Source organism: Dioscorea cayenensis, chromosome 1 (genome assembly GCF_009730915.1).
Source record: "Dioscorea cayenensis subsp. rotundata cultivar TDr96_F1 chromosome 1, TDr96_F1_v2_PseudoChromosome.rev07_lg8_w22 25.fasta, whole genome shotgun sequence".
NCBI classification, from domain to species: domain Eukaryota; kingdom Viridiplantae; phylum Streptophyta; class Magnoliopsida; order Dioscoreales; family Dioscoreaceae; genus Dioscorea; species Dioscorea cayenensis.
In genome coordinates this window covers 1,189,503-1,205,122 of record NC_052471.1, presented here as the reverse complement: position 1 = coordinate 1,205,122, position 15,620 = coordinate 1,189,503, and the positions used below count along the sequence as shown (strand labels likewise).

The window sequence follows — 15,620 nt, the reverse complement described above, 5'->3', positions numbered from 1 at the left end:
TTGTTGTTGTTTTTATTGGTGGGTTGGGTATAGGCAAAAAATAAAAATAAAAAAAAAGACATTTTTTATTTTGCGAGTGAGATACTAATAAATATTCAATAGATAAGATGGACATTAGATACAAACATCAAATAAAAATAAAAATTTGTCTCATGGAACTACAATTGACTAGATGGAATACAGCTAAGTCCCATGGCATCAGTCTGGTTCAGTAACTTTTCCCAATTATGTCAGAATAGGTGCATTTGACTTTTGTAATCAAAGCTTCCCTGAAATGAAACAAAAAGCAAGAATTATGTTACTTGAATAAATTGAAAATAATTTTAAAAATATTACTCACATGTAATCAATTGATGGAGAAACAATAAGCAGATTAAATGATTGTGCCCTAGATGATCATGGCCTACCGGTTCCCATAAACTATGTTGTAGATGATCATGGCTACCCTTGCAGTGTCTAATGTCCTATTCAACATGGTATAATTTGCATTAAATCCTAATATTAGCAGATAGAACACCAGATAGGCCAGCCACCAAATTACACTGCCCTTATATAATTATCATGTCCCTTCTTATGCATATTGCTGAGTCTTGTGACAATGTTCGGTTTAATTATAGCTTGATCTCCATGCTGTAAGCTTTCAAAGCTGGTCGCACTGAATAGTAAATAAATTATGAATTTCTAGTGAATGAACAACCTTGAAATTGAGTTTATCTCAATAGATGATCAAGGTATGTACATGAAACAAAATTAAGGGCTCTATACTCAATAAATTTTCACCATATGTCTGCAGTAGATACGGCAAGGTATAGGATCCAATCCATCATAATGTGGCAGCAAGTGTGTTACTTTTCCATCCACATAAGTTCGGTGACACCACCAAACACTTTCAGTTATTTCCTGTATCTTGGTCTAACAGTGCCATCAAATTGCACATGTTCTCTTAGCAACTTATTGTATTGTTTTATTTCGAAGAGTTGATTCAGCAGTTACCTTGGCCGGAAAGTAAGATGACCTTTCTATATTCCATGAGTAACATTGCTTATAAGGAATATATGAATTCTGATATAAAGCAACCATCAAGTATACATACACGAACTAAACAACCATGTTAATTGTCATTTAAACAAGACTGCCTGAAAGGCCAGTAAAAGGGCTCTACTGGATATACTGAAACAGTCCTTGTGCTCATTGTTACGGCTACTTAACAATGTTCAAAGAAATAAAACAAGATACTTCATTCAATTTAAAGCCAAGTATTAAATATAAAGGAAATTGTGATGCACTTTGTCCATTAGCAGAGGATGAGAGACACTGGGATAATACCTCTACCTCTTAACGATCAAGAACTAACTTGCAAAATATCAATGGACCAAGGTCAAGTTTAAATTCTAAATAATAGCTTAGAACAAGCATACCTGTCCGGCTTGAAAATCAGATTGCAATAGATAAACCACTGCAAAGCAAACAAAAAACATGAAAATGTGGCAGAAACAAAAAATTAGAAAAGACAATCCTTGTATGCTCTACAAACATAATGATACAATTTAAGATTTAACGCATTACAGAATGCGTAATTGCTGATAAGGAAATATGACACTTAATGAATGTCATTTTATATTCTGAAAGAATTACATAAAAGATTTGACAATGGCTTTGGAAGATAAGCTTAAAGCTGACTTTATTTAAATTTATTACACCTTTCAGAAAATTTAATACATTGAGTCCAAGAATTCGAAATTGATTAGGGCACTTTCATGATGATAACAAAAGAGCAAAGCAAAATTATGATTTCACCAGAAAAACCAAAATAGAGAATGCTTCTCCAAAAAATTCTAAAATTTAAGAGTAAAAATATAGATTGGCAGAACCATTAACAAAATTATCACTATCACATACATCTTCAATATAAGTTGAGGCCACAAACAACTTGAACATGAGAAGTAAACAATACATTTCTTCTAGAGACCTTTCAAAGGTATGATATAAGATAAAAGTTGCAAGGCACAAAGAGGCATTACAAAATCTTTAATTAATTATAACTGAAAGCATATCAACATGACAACCATGACACAATAGAGATTCACACTGATAAAGAAGTCATTTGTGGATTTTCTACAGTTTATCATAATTTTATGAATTTCCCATAGAACGCGGATGCACAAATAATTTCCAAACAATATGTCAAGCTTGAGTATATATTCTTCATTCACCTCACATCTATTTTTGTCTGAATTAAATTTTTATACTTTTGTATATGTTGGATTTTTCTGGTTTGTGTGATGCTATTGATATGAACAAACTTAACCAAATAAACTTTCCATATGTTTGACAACCATTCAAGTTATCTTAAGGGATGTTGATAATCCCAAGAAAACGTTTGTGGTTTCAATGGTTGGGGAAGTCTTTTTTGTAAGTTTGATTTGTACAAGTAGCATTATGATTTTCAGGTTTTTTAATATTACTAGAGAAATTAAGATAGCAAGAACATTGAACCTATGATGCATATTTCTCTATTATGCTTCACAAAATGAACTGAACCAGCTAGCTGTTATATAAATTGTAACATATTTAAGTAGTATGCCTTAGAACTTACCCCAGTGTAGCCAATTCCAATAAGTTCAAAAATGCCAGGAAGTAAAGGAAGTCTATCGACAGCCTGAATCAAAAACCAACTGGTGGTAAATTAGCTGAGGATAAGTCTCAAGGAGTAATAAATATGCCAACTTTTCATAACCATCATAGGAATGATTAAATAGCATGGTTAAAGATTGTCCGTCAAATGTATTCAAATTACCGAGATCAATCCTGTGGAGCACCATAGAGCAACTACTAAAGCAAACACAAGGGCAGCAACTGCATATTTATCATCAAGCGAGTTCCACTGTCTATCAAAACATTCTTTGTAAGTATTTTAGAATGCTAGCAGTACTATGTTAGAGAGAGAGAGAGAGAGAGAGAGGCAACTGGAAAGAGGCACACCGTCTCTTGAATGGTATTCAGAATTTCTGGAAGCTCAGTTTCACCTTCAGCTGGTGTTTCTCCTGTTGCCCTGACAACAACAACTTTTGCAAGTATGTGGCCTAAATTATGGTATCAAGTTAACTTTTGAAATACAATTTGTGGTAAAATGAAAATGCAAGAGAAAAAAGATACATTTTTCTACACTATTGGAATATCCATATCCCCTTTGTAACTTGAAACTTCAAGCCTGTAAGAAAGACATAGAACTAACAACCATAATCATGGCATAATAAACATATATTTTCACTGGACACCAGGAACTGACATAAAAATTAAATAGATCATATTTTGATCGTATGTTGGGTCTCAATAAGCCATTGCCACCAAAAGAAAAAGTTTCAAATTTTCTAGGGTTAACATTAATATACAAGGCTAGAAATTTATTTACTAATTAGATATATTCAATGAGTCTATATTTAGAAATATTATTATTTAGGATGCTTTGTATACCAGCTAATATTTTCATTATGAAATATTCTACATTCGGAAATAGATGAGTCTACATAACAAGAGTCCAAGTATTGTAAGAATTTGGAGGATCTATTTTAAAAATCTTGGTTTATTGTAACATATTGTTGTCTATCTCCTCATCTTTCTCTTGATTCCTCCATCCATGGCTTCATCCTCAGATGGACCATGATCTTTTTTTATTCTCCACAATTATACCTAGATATCAGGCTAAGGTTAGATCTCAAAGTGATATAAATCGCCACAATCAAAGATTATCAACTCTTAAGCTTAGGTAAATCAAGATGTTTGCCACAATCATATAGCAAGCAAGCTAAGAGCCAACCTATATAATTTGTAACATATCATGTTACAAGCACATTACAGGATATTACGGACGGTAGTTATGCCAATTGTGATCTATTAACATCACACAGCAACAGATCATAATTCTCCCTTGTGCATCAATATTTAACCACAAGCATATGTGTCAGGCTCATCAAGGGAGTGGTGATCAACAATTCTCATTTCAGAGGTTGTTTCATCCACATTATTCTCATTAGATGCTTTCAGGACATGATCAGTAACACCCTTTAGATAACCAATCAAGAGACCGAATTCAAATGGCAACTGATTTCCATAACCCTAATAACACAAATTCTTCAGCTAATCACAAATCATGGACAAATAACCTAACCCTAATCACGAAATCCGATCCTAAATGTTTCCCGGCATCATTCAATGCAAATTTGGTCCGCCTACACTAAAAAACAAAACTAAGATACGTCCTAAACAAATAAAAAAGAAGCAACCAACTAAAAACAAACACTAATTCTTCATCTAATGTTAAAATCACACAAAATCACATACACTATCATCAAACCCTAATCACAAAACCTGATCCCAAAAGCTCACGGATATGCCACAATGAAAATCAAGCACTCTTGTACTATACATAGAAAAAAAAAACTAAATTTATCCTCAAAAAACTGAAAAAAATAAAAATAAATAAGCAATCAAAAGAAAGCTAATCTACAAATCAGGGCATTTGACAAGACATACGAGATCGAACTTACAACCAATGGTGTTCTTCAATACAAAAGGATGGAGCGAGCGGTTCAGCGACGACGGCAATGGAGGAAGCCCTTTCACAGGAGAGCAATGAGGCCGGGGGGCGAGCTTGCCATTGCCATTGATCAGAGCCGGCGAGCTTAGGGCACAAGTGAAGGAAGCCATGGCCGCCTCCCGAACGAAAGCTTCGAAGCTTGACGATCTTTCTCTCACTCTCTCTCTCTCTCCCCTTCTATACATTCCAAAAACTAAATCCGAGGAACAGAATAGTTAACCTAGGACTAGATTACGTGGCGAGATTGTATTGGGGAGAGGAAATCTCTATCCAGTTTCTTGTGCGGGTTTGTCGTCATCCGCGGGTGAGCAGAACTGAATGGCAATTGAGGATAGTGTGAAGTACGAGAAGAGGACGTGAGTGGCTTCTCATTGGAGGTGGGGGAGTGATGGGTCCGCCACGTAAGCCTTATGTTATCCTTTCGACTAATTTCTTAATTTTTTAAAAAAATAATTTGGAAAAAAAAATTAAGTATGTAAAAAAGTAAAATAAAAAATAAAAATGAGGTATTAAGCCATCCAAGAGAGAGGCGGTGACGAAAACAAGTAGGAACTGTGGGTTAATCCATTGATAATTAACAATCCGTGTTTGTGATTGATAGGTTTCGAATTCAAATTTCTCATATTATAATTCATTTACTAGATCACATGCAATAGTTCTGTGTGAGAAATACTTCTTGTTCTCCTTTCTAGGGTTGCGTGGCGTGAGAGTTTATTTTAAAATGTCAATTAAGTCGCTATAACTAGTGTATTTCTGTACCCATTTGTCATTTATTTTGTCACGCTGTTGACTTTGTAAAAAAAACAAATGAGAAAAAAAAGAATTCCACCAGTAGAGAGTTAATGAGCTTATAACATAACATGCCTCTCCGCAACAATGAAGTCGAAACTTCATTTTTATGTGAGAAATTGAAGATTTGATTTTTTTTCTCTGATCTATAGTTAAGACATAATAGTAAAAAGTTTGTGTCACGTTATTATTCATATTAAAAAAAAAAAATCGCATCATATGATTAACAAGGTGCATGACTTAGCTCAAAAATATGAATTAAGGTTTGGAAGATTTTGGAGATGAGATATGTAAGTTGATGAACAAGTTGGGGAGTTATGAACGAAACTTTGGATTCATACTATTTATGGGTTGAGAAGAGCTAGAACCTCCTATTTTTCTTCCTTATTGGCTCAATGGTAGAGTAATTTTCTGTTAACGAACTAGTCATAAATGACAAGATGTATGACCATATTCATTAAACAAGTTTTATTTGGCGGGTTTGGATGCATAGTTGGTGTTAGGTCTTGATTTGGCCTAGTTTTGACAATAAGACTAAGATGTAATTGTCCTTGTTTGATAAAAGAATATTTTGTAGTTTTTGCAAATTGAAATTGTTTGAGAAAAGTTTTAATATAAAATTGATGTTTGATTTAATTCGCACACCCAACTAAATATTTTGAATATAATAATGGATCCTAAATAGTTTTTTAAAAATTTATTATAAGTTATATTTAATCAAAATTTCAAATTCAATCGAATATAACTTTTTATTTAATAAAAATTTAGGGTTATTTGGATGCCAGTTCACTAATAAAATGTTTAACTTATGGAATAAAATTGAAAGTTATATATATTTGGATTTGTTTTTTTTAAAAAAATTAAAAGCATTAAAATAAAATATTTTTGGTGTTTTTATATGAAAATATTTAATTTATCCAATAAACAATAATTTTGAACATATAAATAAACCACACGAGTACTGAGCTACCTTATGAAAAGAGGTACACAGGTATCAAACTGCCATATGCCCCCACTTTATGCCACAGTAGCTTATATTTTAACCATGGATAAGGGACCATGTGGCATCATTATATGTGCTTGTCGTGTTTTGATCATGTACATTGAGTTTCTCGTATGTGACATCTTACACTGTAGAGTTGTGGCGCAATACTAAGTGTCTTTTTGACAAAAAATAAAAAATAAAAAATAATATATATATATATATATATGCAAGTTACCAAACTACTCTTACTAAAAAAACAGATGTTCAATTATATTTATATCTCTTATTTACAAATATAAAGGTTATACTATTCTTTCCCACACTTGTGCATAGCTCATCTCCATCAGGAGCCCTCCATCTTCTTATGCATTATTAATTAACTTTAGCAAGTGAATTTTCAAGTTGTTTAGGTTAGCGTGGGCTACTTCTTTACTTGCAAATTAAGTTTAATTTATTGTTTAAAATGTATAATAAATGCGCGCACATTGTTCACATTATGCAAATTTGAACTATCTGTGTGATTGTGTCCAATGTAAGGTGTCGATTATTAATTACTTTTTGAGTTTTTAGTAGTCATCTCTAACATAGGGCTGGTAACTGTTAAAAAGAGAAGATAAAAAACAAACACAAGAGTTTAACGTGGTTCGGCCAAAGTAAGCCTACATCCACAGGTTGTTTTCTCTATTGTATATTTTTCAATGAGCATTTGCATACAATATATAGGAAGAAAAACAACCTCCCCTATAATTTAGGAAGAGCCCTTAATACACGAGCATGATTCAAACTTGCTATACAATGTTGATAACCTTCCAATCTAAACAGATTTGTTATAGAAGGTGGGATGGCTAGAAGCAGAAGGTGTTTGAATGGTTTGAGTAATTGCAGCAACTCCAAAATTAATGCACCATATGTTGCAATCATTGATCTTGGATCCGGGGTCAGACTCGCTTGGTGCAATCTCGTTCAATATCCCCCCTCAAGTTGGTGCGTGGATGTCGGCCATGCCCAACTTGCCGAGTAAAACCAAAAAGCGATCTTTGCCAAGGGCTTTGGTAAAAACATCGGCTAACTGATTGGTAGTTGGTAAGTAAGAAGGTTCAAGGAGGCCAGCTTTGATATGGTCGCGAATGAAATGGCAATCGAGTTCGATATGTTTGGTTCGTTCATGGAAAACGGGGTTGGCTGCAATGTGAAGGGTGGCTTGATTATCACAATGCACGGTGATGGGATGAGGATGTGGAATATGAAGATCATGAAGAAGTGATTTTAGCCAAATCAATTCTCAACAAAGTAGAGCCATAGAACGATATTCAGCTTCACATGAAGAGTGAGCCACGGTTGCCTGTTTCTTTGTTTTACTAGAAGACTATATCATGTTTTTCAAATTTGATTAGAATTTGTTATGTGATATCCTCATATCGTTATTACTTTTCTAATTTGATTGAATTTGTTGTGTGTAGGTTTTAGATTGTGTCAACGGACTTGATTGGCTTTTTGATGTGATTGCATAAAGGAAGCTCTACGGACTACGTGTACGTGCCATGAAATCCTAAGACAAGGAGGCTTTATAGTTTATATTCTACATTTCGAGTATCGGACTTATATTATTTTGTAGTATTGTACTTGTATGAATTCTAAATTCCATGTTTTGCTTGATAAGCATTTGGAGTATTTGTTTTTGTAACTTTTTATATGTTGGTTTGTTGAGCTTTATTTTGAATGATTTTTATGGTTTTCATGTGTGTTAGTGTGCATTAGTATTAGAGTTTTCTAAAACAATCAAAACTTATAGGTATATGGGGATCCCCGTCCCCGTTACTAGCCCTGCACATAGTTGCAATTGTCCAAGCTAACTTCTAAGAGAAAACAATTATATCATTAATTAATGTGTATATTTGCTTTTACTATGTCCAAGGTCATATATGTATATATAGACCAATCCTCTATGGACGTCCATAGATAAAAAAAAAATCTATGGATGTCCATTATCAGCTGTTGGATCTCGATCTAACGGCTAACATTGATGAACAGTACTTACTACAGTAATATGTACAGTAATTACTGTTTGGAACAGTATAATGAACAGTGATGCTGTTTATCAATATCAGTCGTTGGATTATGATCCAACGGTTGATAATTGGACGTCCATAGATTTCTTATGTATGGACGTTCATAGAGGATGTAAATTCTATATATAAATACTATATTAAATTATCACAGAGTATTGTTATTGAAACTTGTGATGAATTTTAAGAAATAACAGCAGCTGTGAGTTTTTGTTATTTTTTTCCTTTTCATGTTACGTCTTCGGAGGTGGAGCAAAATAAAATTACAGTCTAATTATTGAAATAGATTTTATCAAATGTATTCTCTAAGAAGGAAGCTCTTGAGCCATTTCTACACGCATATCTAATAATTGATTTATAGAAGTATTCATAAATTAAATATTTAAAGGCCATAATTATCATTAAAAAACTAATTAAAAATAACACAAAAACATAAATTAAACATTTTTTTAAAAATGTTTTTTTTAAATGAATAAATCACAATTCCATTAAAAAGAAACAACGTGTTATATTATAACAAAGGATAAAAGTACAAATACACGAAAACTCAGTATAGTAGAAAACAGTTATAAACACCAAAAACAATCTATTAAAAGTGGATAAATTGAGGCTGAAACTAAATAGAACAAAACACAAAAAAAAACTTGTTAAAAAGAGATCAAAAGACTGACCTTTTTGGAGATGTTAGTAATCACTTGGACATATGCATTAGGATCATGTTTAATCAAGACTGCATTCAGTAGTGATGATTGAATCCTCAAACTACCAATAATCTTAATAACATTTTATATAAAAAAAAAAACTTTTCAAAATTTTTTTTTATAAATTGACGGCAAGTACTTTTTTTTTTATTTTTTTTTATTGTGCTTGAGAGGTATGGAGAAACACAAAGAAGGTAAGAAATCACTAAACTATGCCTTGGTTCCTTCTTTCACATTTTACGAAACAACAGAAAATTTTTATTTACATAACATAATTATTTATGAGGATAGCTTCTTCATAAAAGAATTTTATCTAAAAACACCCTTAACTTATGTAAAATTACAAATTTCCAACATTAGGACTTAAAATAAATAAATAAATAAATCATATATATAATACATGATTTAAAATTTTGAAATTTTAATATATATATATAAAAAGTTTTAGGGTTTTCTTAAGAAACGCGTAACGGTAGTGTGCGAAATTTTTCTCTCTATCACACGCCCACGCGTCCTTCCTTTTTTTCGGATCTCGCGATTCGCTTCTCTTCTTTTGAAGCCTTGAATCCCTCTCCGTTTGCCGACCCAGACCGAGACCGAGACCGAGACCGAGAGAGAGAGAAGGTACCCAAAGCTTCAGATCTCATCGCTCTCAGGTATCGGATTCCTGCTTCCCTTCCACCATCTCTCCTGCCACCTTCTTCGGCATCCGATTCCATGCTTGTTCTGACGTTATTCCTTCTGTTTTGATCCTATAATGAGATTTCTATTAGTTTTTGTTGTTTTGGAACCCTAATTTGCTTGCCTTGTGGATCTAGCGAGATTTGAGGCTTTCTATAGGTTTCCCTTCTGGAATTGTTTTGTTCTTGATTTTTTTTTTCTTTTTTTTTTTCGGTGAATTTGAGGTCATTAAAGCTGCATTTCATAGTTGGACGGTGATTTCAGATCTGCTCTTGCAATTGGCTTGGATTTGATTGGAATTGATCCATAAGCTTTTCGTTTGGATTGCTTTGAATTTGAGAATGGTTGTTTGATCTTTGATCCTCAATTTGTATGTTTGTTTGTTGCATTTGAGATCATTAAAACCACATTTTAGTTGTTGGTTCTAGTGTCCAGAGTCATCCTTGAATCCTAATGATCAAATCTTATGTAGTTGTACTAAAGAAACATACACAAGCATGGCTTTGGAATTTCAGATCTTAGTTAATTTGGCATTAGAAGTACTAATGCTGATACTTTTTGTGAAATTTTGACCCTTTTTAGCATATAATGGTTGTGTAGTGATGATTTACAGGTTAATTCTGTGTTTGAATGTATTGTTGGAGTTTATTGATGATGTGTATTTTTGCTGACTAGTTTTTCTTGTATGTTTTATTTTAGATATTAGATACTGACTTTGTGATACAACTAGTCTGTATGGGCACCATGCTAGATGCAACTGTAGATGTTCCCGTGCCGGTAGAGACAAGCAAGGTATTTTCTTTGTGTTCTCATATGTGTAGGTTTTCATTTGTTATTATCTTTTTGGCAAATGTTCTCTTGTCGGTGCTCGGATGTGGTCCAATGTTGATTTTATTATATCAACAGGGCATTGACTATAATCATTCTCTTCTTTTAGTATATGTTTTTTGCGTTAATGATTTGAAAATGATTGCTGAATAGTTGCAGGATGCGGATGAGAGTTTCCCTGGTGACAAGAAAATTACTGTAGTTTTTGTTTTGGGTGAGAATTTTATGCTCTGGATCAGACTAAAATCTATTTTCCACTGTCTTCTATTTCATGCAACATTGTGCCTTTGAATGGTTATTTAGCATTGAATAACAAGTTCAATAAGCTGTTGGTTCCTAAAGTTTGACAATTAGTTTGACTTGGGAAATTTGTTTTATGCTAATGAATCAAGACACCAAGGAAATTCTGTGTTAGATTTGAAAATGGATATTCAATCTGGTTTTTCATATTATCCCCACAAAGTAGTCAATATCTTGTGTCGGATGGCATGAACATCCTAGAAATAGATCCTGAGAAAGTTGTTTAAGAAATTATACATTCAGTTGAATGTTTTTTTGGTATTTGTTTAGACTTTTGAGATAACATGCAGCCGTTTCTATCTTCCTTGGAGATGTGCATTTATAACTCATCTAAAGTGAAAGAAAGGCAATTTCTTGATTTTCTCAGTAACCCCTTGCATGAAATAGAACAGTTATTATTGCTATGAATGATCTTGAGCTGCATAATGTGGTAAATTTTTAAAAATAGGTGACCAAGAATGTCACAAAGGTGAATTTTCTGCCATAGACATAGATTAAGGCCTTTTAGATTATCTAATGATTGAAACTAATGGTTTGTATGTGTTACTAGTAGAATAACCTATTCCTTTTTGTTGTGATAAATATCAACACCATATGCAAGTTTACGAAGGTAGGCATCGATGTTATAATTGTTCAGAACCTTTCAGAAAGTTCATGGCTCATATATGGTAGCATCTGGTAACTTAGCTATCTAGCAAGGCATTCTGTGTATCTTTTTAGTATGCAACAGTGTTGGCACAGCCTCGAAAGCTTATCTCCAAGTACTACTTTTGCTAGAAAAAATGCCACCTCTTGGATCTTTTTGCTTGAGAGAACTTGTGTTAGAAGTTTGGTATTCAATTTAGTAATGGATAATAGATTTGTCATACAACTTTTACCAACAAATTAAGACTGATGTACGCTTTCACAAATCTTTTTATAAATATATATATATATATTTTCTATTCTGCTTCCTTTATTTGGTAAAGTTAAGCATCTTTCTTTGGGTAACTTCTCTATTTTAATGAATTCAGAGATCCTTGACACTGGTTTTAAGTTCTTGTGCTATTATCTGTAGGTGGACCTGGCAGCGGAAAGGGCACTCAGTGTGCAAATATTGTTCAACATTTTGGGTTCACCCATCTTAGTGCCGGCGATCTTCTTCGTGCAGAAATTAAATCTGGTTCAGAGAATGGGTACTTGCATATCTTTGTAGTTTGTTTCATTGCCCAATTCTTATTTCACATTAAGTATCATATTATTGTTTCATTGCCCATTTCTTCAGCACCATGATCCAAAACATGATAAAAGAGGGGAAAATTGTTCCTTCTGAGGTAACCATAAAGCTTCTTCAACGGGCTATGCGTGAGAGTGGGAACGATAAGTTTCTTATTGATGGGTTCCCTCGCAATGAGGAGAACCGTGCTGCATTTGAGGAAGTGGTAAAGCCTTTTTTGTTTGTTTTATAGTATCGATATCACTAGGGTTGTTATACATAACACATCTATACTAGGCACAGTGATTTGGCAAAATTATTAGCATCAATGTTTTGCTTGAATGATGTGCATATGAATGAATGAGATCAGATACAAACTTCTCCTGTCCCACAGACCAAGATTGAACCTGAGTTTGTACTATTTTTCGATTGTTCGGAGGAGGAGATGCAGCAGCGCATTTTAGGTCGCAACCAGGTTCTTGATTTATTTTTTTAGCAGTCTTTGTTGTTCCTTTTTGTTGTTGCTTTTTCTCCTTACATTAGGTCTGCGCCTCAAACTTATAGGGAAGAGAGGATGATAACATTGAGACCATAAGAAAGCGGTTTAAAGTTTTCATGGAATCTAGTTTACCTGTAATTGAGTACTACAATTCAAAAGGGAAGGTTCGGAAGGTAATTCCTCAGTTGTGAACTCTTGAGTCTTTGTTTTCATTCATGAAGAGCTTGACTTGTTGATTTCTTGCTCAGATTGATGCTGGGAAGCCTATTGAAGAGGTGTTTGAAGATGTAAAGGAAATATTTTCTCCATACAGTGCACAAGTAAGATACTTTTACAAGCATTTTTTTGTAAACAAACTTGGAAAAGCACAAAAAAGAAAAAAAACAAACAAGCATATGTTTTTTCTTTCCCTTTCTTTCTATGTTTTAGGCAAATCTCTTTCGCAATTCAAAAGTGAATACAATTATGAGATTTCCTCGGCGGTGGCCTGACTTCAGAATTGAAGGCTCTCTTGTCACATGGTTTTACTTTTCAATCTTTTCACAATAACATCTATTATTTTGAAATTTCTAAACCATTCATCCAAATAAAAGTCTTTTTACAAGTTATGTGTGGCTGCCAAGATCCATCTTTATACACGCATGTGACTCTATATTCACAGTCAAATTTGATCTTGTAAATAACAAGCTATTTATGTATTCTGGCAGGTGGCTTAGAGTTGCAAGAAGAGTTTTATTCAGAATATTATCCAAGGTAAACCTTCATTTGGAATTGACATCATTCAATTTCACTAACCAATTTATAGGCTTGTACAGAAAGTATCAAGCATTTATTTGTAGTCCTGGTATAAATAAAGTAAAAAATTATCTTGTTGTAAACCATCAAAATTTATGAGCTGTCCAAATAATAGGAAAGAATGCATTTGTAGCACATATTATTGTAAAAGTTTATTTTGAGTATTATTACATCAAATATCTGATGGTCTGATTTCAGGCTCTGTGTTTTTGCAGGCAAGGTCTCCAGAAGTGACCTACATCTTTGTAGTATGTATTGCAATGTTTGCTTATGTACACATACCAGCCGTAGAATGATATTTATACCTTGTCTAAGCTGGCTAAGTCTTGGTAATATTATCTTATACTGTATTCTCTGAATAATGTTTTAACATTATATATATATATATATATATATAAATTTGACATTTCTTAATTGATAAGGTGCCAATAGAACTTTTAATCCAATAAGAGTGGTGATATGGATCCCTACTAAACGTTATGTTTAGTTCATTGCTCAATTGCAATGAACCACCCAAAAACTACATATATTTTTGTCTTAGATAGTTCACAACTAGAATATCAGTTCTCAAGTGACTAGCTCCTTGTTTTTATAACTTATATTGGCATCCCACCATTTCCAAGAATAGACCTAATTGGCATGTAATTTTTTCAGAATTATAACTCTAGTTTAATATCTATCAAATTATAACTTTAGTCTAAAAATATTTGTTTTGACCAATACTAAAATATAATAATTTTACCATATAAGAGATTATTTTTCTTCCAATCAAATTCAAACAACCACATGTAAAAAAGAAATGCTAATGCTGCTTATCATGCTGTGAAACACAAAAATGAAAAAAATAAAAAATAAATTGCAAATATGAGATTTTCAACCAACTTTTAAGCTAAGATAGAATTTGGACAACCATTCAAAAATCTCATTAATGGACTTAGGTTGAATTCCAAGAGCTTAACTTATAACATCCTCTATCCCAAACACATCATCACTTCCCTACTTCATCTCATAACTACAATTTAAAAATGCTTATTTTGCTTGGATGGATAATTTATACCTTCTACAAATCACTTGAGTTGAACATGTTGCCCAAAAAAAAATAACAAAAAACAAAAACAAAAACACACACACACACAAAAAAAAAGCAAAAATAGAATTTTAACCAAATATAAAAAAAAAAATTTGTTAACAAATTGAATCCCAAGGGCTTAAAAATTAAAATCCCTCCTACCAAACACACACTCACATTTGTCCAAACATGTTTCTTTTTGGCTTTGGAACTTCTCAATCATACATATATACATGTCTAGTCTAGCAAATCAATTTAGTAAAAAAAATCATCAAACAATCAATTCAATAACATTCCAAAATCCACCACAACATTCAATTCTTTTGCACTGATGATGATGATGATGATGATGATGATGATGAGCCAATTGATATTCATAAGGAAATATAAACATATATGAAAACTAGGGTTACGTACACTCTAAGTATCATCAAATCAAAACATACGAAAAAAAAACTAAGTATAACTTGTTGAAGAAGACGCACCTCAAGCTCAGGCGTGGAACTGGAAGACGAGATCCATGGCGGATCTCCTTCGTTCCTCAAGATCAACGGCCAGGATCTCCTCTTCCAGATCATCAGCTTCACGTCCGGCAGGGCACGACGGTGAGACGTGCCGCTTTCTTCGTCTCTTGCTCTGGAGAACACACTCACGCATCCCCTCTTCTACTTCGTCGATGATCTTCAATCTCTCACAACCGTCCTCTTCCTCAACGATATCGGCCATCGGCTGATCATCGTCGATGGGCGGAGGAGGAGGAGGAGGAGGAGGGAGATGGGAGAGGAGGGATCCGAGCATACGGTGGGCGGTGCGGAGGGAGGCGATGGCGGTGGAGGTTTGGGAAGGGTTGGATGAGGAAAGGAGCTCGGCGGATCGGGTGGCGTGGTTGAGAGCGGCGACGAGGTCCATCAATGGCGGTGGGTTCTGGATGGGGTGGAGAGGAGGTGGAGGAGGGTCAGTGATGAGGAATTCCATTTGGGGATTTGCGCGCAAGCATACCCGGAAAGGAACAAGTGGGAATATATATATATATATAGAGAGAGAGAGAGAGAGCCGGTTCAGACGTGTTCGGTCGGAACCGATCCGGTCTGATTTATTTCTTGTTTTACTTTTTA

The 15,620-nt window shown here is 33.8% G+C and overlaps 3 protein-coding genes across 12 annotated transcripts; 1 reads left to right on the top strand and 2 right to left on the bottom strand.

The window, feature by feature from the left end:
- Positions 1 to 82: 82 nt before the first annotated feature.
- Positions 83 to 4,759, bottom strand: LOC120265423 (protein CURVATURE THYLAKOID 1B, chloroplastic-like). Of its 2 annotated transcripts, none has more exons than XM_039273329.1 (6): positions 4,548 to 4,759; positions 2,983 to 3,083; positions 2,798 to 2,884; positions 2,597 to 2,659; positions 1,419 to 1,456; positions 83 to 269 (listed from the first exon to the last, which is right to left on the bottom strand). In XM_039273329.1, the coding sequence occupies exons 1-6, from the start codon at positions 4,705 to 4,707 to the stop codon at positions 209 to 211; spliced, it is 510 nt and encodes a 169-aa protein (XP_039129263.1). In that variant the 5' UTR covers positions 4,708 to 4,759; the 3' UTR covers positions 83 to 208. The 2 variants fall into 2 exon arrangements, with proteins under 2 accessions (XP_039129263.1, XP_039129270.1); XM_039273336.1 differs by having other exon boundaries at positions 2,983 to 3,065.
- Positions 4,760 to 9,604: 4,845 nt separating this feature from the next.
- Positions 9,605 to 13,842, top strand: LOC120265376 (UMP-CMP kinase 3-like). Of its 9 annotated transcripts, none has more exons than XM_039273317.1 (10): positions 9,605 to 9,794; positions 10,550 to 10,611; positions 10,807 to 10,861; positions 12,005 to 12,122; positions 12,212 to 12,368; positions 12,513 to 12,617; positions 12,707 to 12,814; positions 12,890 to 12,961; positions 13,349 to 13,394; positions 13,652 to 13,842. In XM_039273317.1, the coding sequence occupies exons 2-9, from the start codon at positions 10,555 to 10,557 to the stop codon at positions 13,355 to 13,357; spliced, it is 681 nt and encodes a 226-aa protein (XP_039129251.1). In that variant the 5' UTR covers positions 9,605 to 9,794; positions 10,550 to 10,554; the 3' UTR covers positions 13,358 to 13,394; positions 13,652 to 13,842. The 9 variants fall into 9 exon arrangements, with proteins under 9 accessions (XP_039129251.1, XP_039129227.1, XP_039129236.1 ...); XM_039273293.1 differs by having other exon boundaries at positions 10,801 to 10,861; XM_039273302.1 differs by having other exon boundaries at positions 10,519 to 10,611.
- Positions 12,853 to 15,501, bottom strand: LOC120265438. Its single transcript, XM_039273348.1, has 2 exons — positions 14,991 to 15,501; positions 12,853 to 12,905 (listed from the first exon to the last, which is right to left on the bottom strand). Exon 1 carries the CDS (start codon positions 15,478 to 15,480, stop codon positions 14,998 to 15,000), a length of 483 nt encoding a protein of 160 aa, XP_039129282.1. The 5' UTR covers positions 15,481 to 15,501; the 3' UTR covers positions 12,853 to 12,905; positions 14,991 to 14,997.
- Positions 15,502 to 15,620: the final 119 nt, after the last annotated feature.

Excerpts from the sequence above, each read along its gene's own strand:
- LOC120265423 (XM_039273329.1), bottom strand. The coding sequence starts at position 4,707 with ATGGCTTCCTTCACTTGTGCCCTAAGCTCGCCGGCTCTGATCAATGGC. Across the intron at positions 2,660-2,797 it reads GCTCCACAGGATTGATCTCG|GCTGTCGATAGACTTCCTTT; the intron begins GTAATTTGAATA and ends TTTTTGATTCAG. Across the intron at positions 1,457-2,596 it reads TTGGAATTGGCTACACTGGG|TGGTTTATCTATTGCAATCT; the intron begins GTAAGTTCTAAG and ends TTTGCTTTGCAG.
- LOC120265438 (XM_039273348.1), bottom strand. The coding sequence starts at position 15,480 with ATGGAATTCCTCATCACTGACCCTCCTCCACCTCCTCTCCACCCCATC.
- LOC120265376 (XM_039273253.1), top strand. Across the intron at positions 10,612-10,800 it reads TGCCGGTAGAGACAAGCAAG|TTGCAGGATGCGGATGAGAG; the intron begins GTATTTTCTTTG and ends ATTGCTGAATAG. Across the intron at positions 12,123-12,211 it reads AAATCTGGTTCAGAGAATGG|CACCATGATCCAAAACATGA; the intron begins GTACTTGCATAT and ends CCATTTCTTCAG.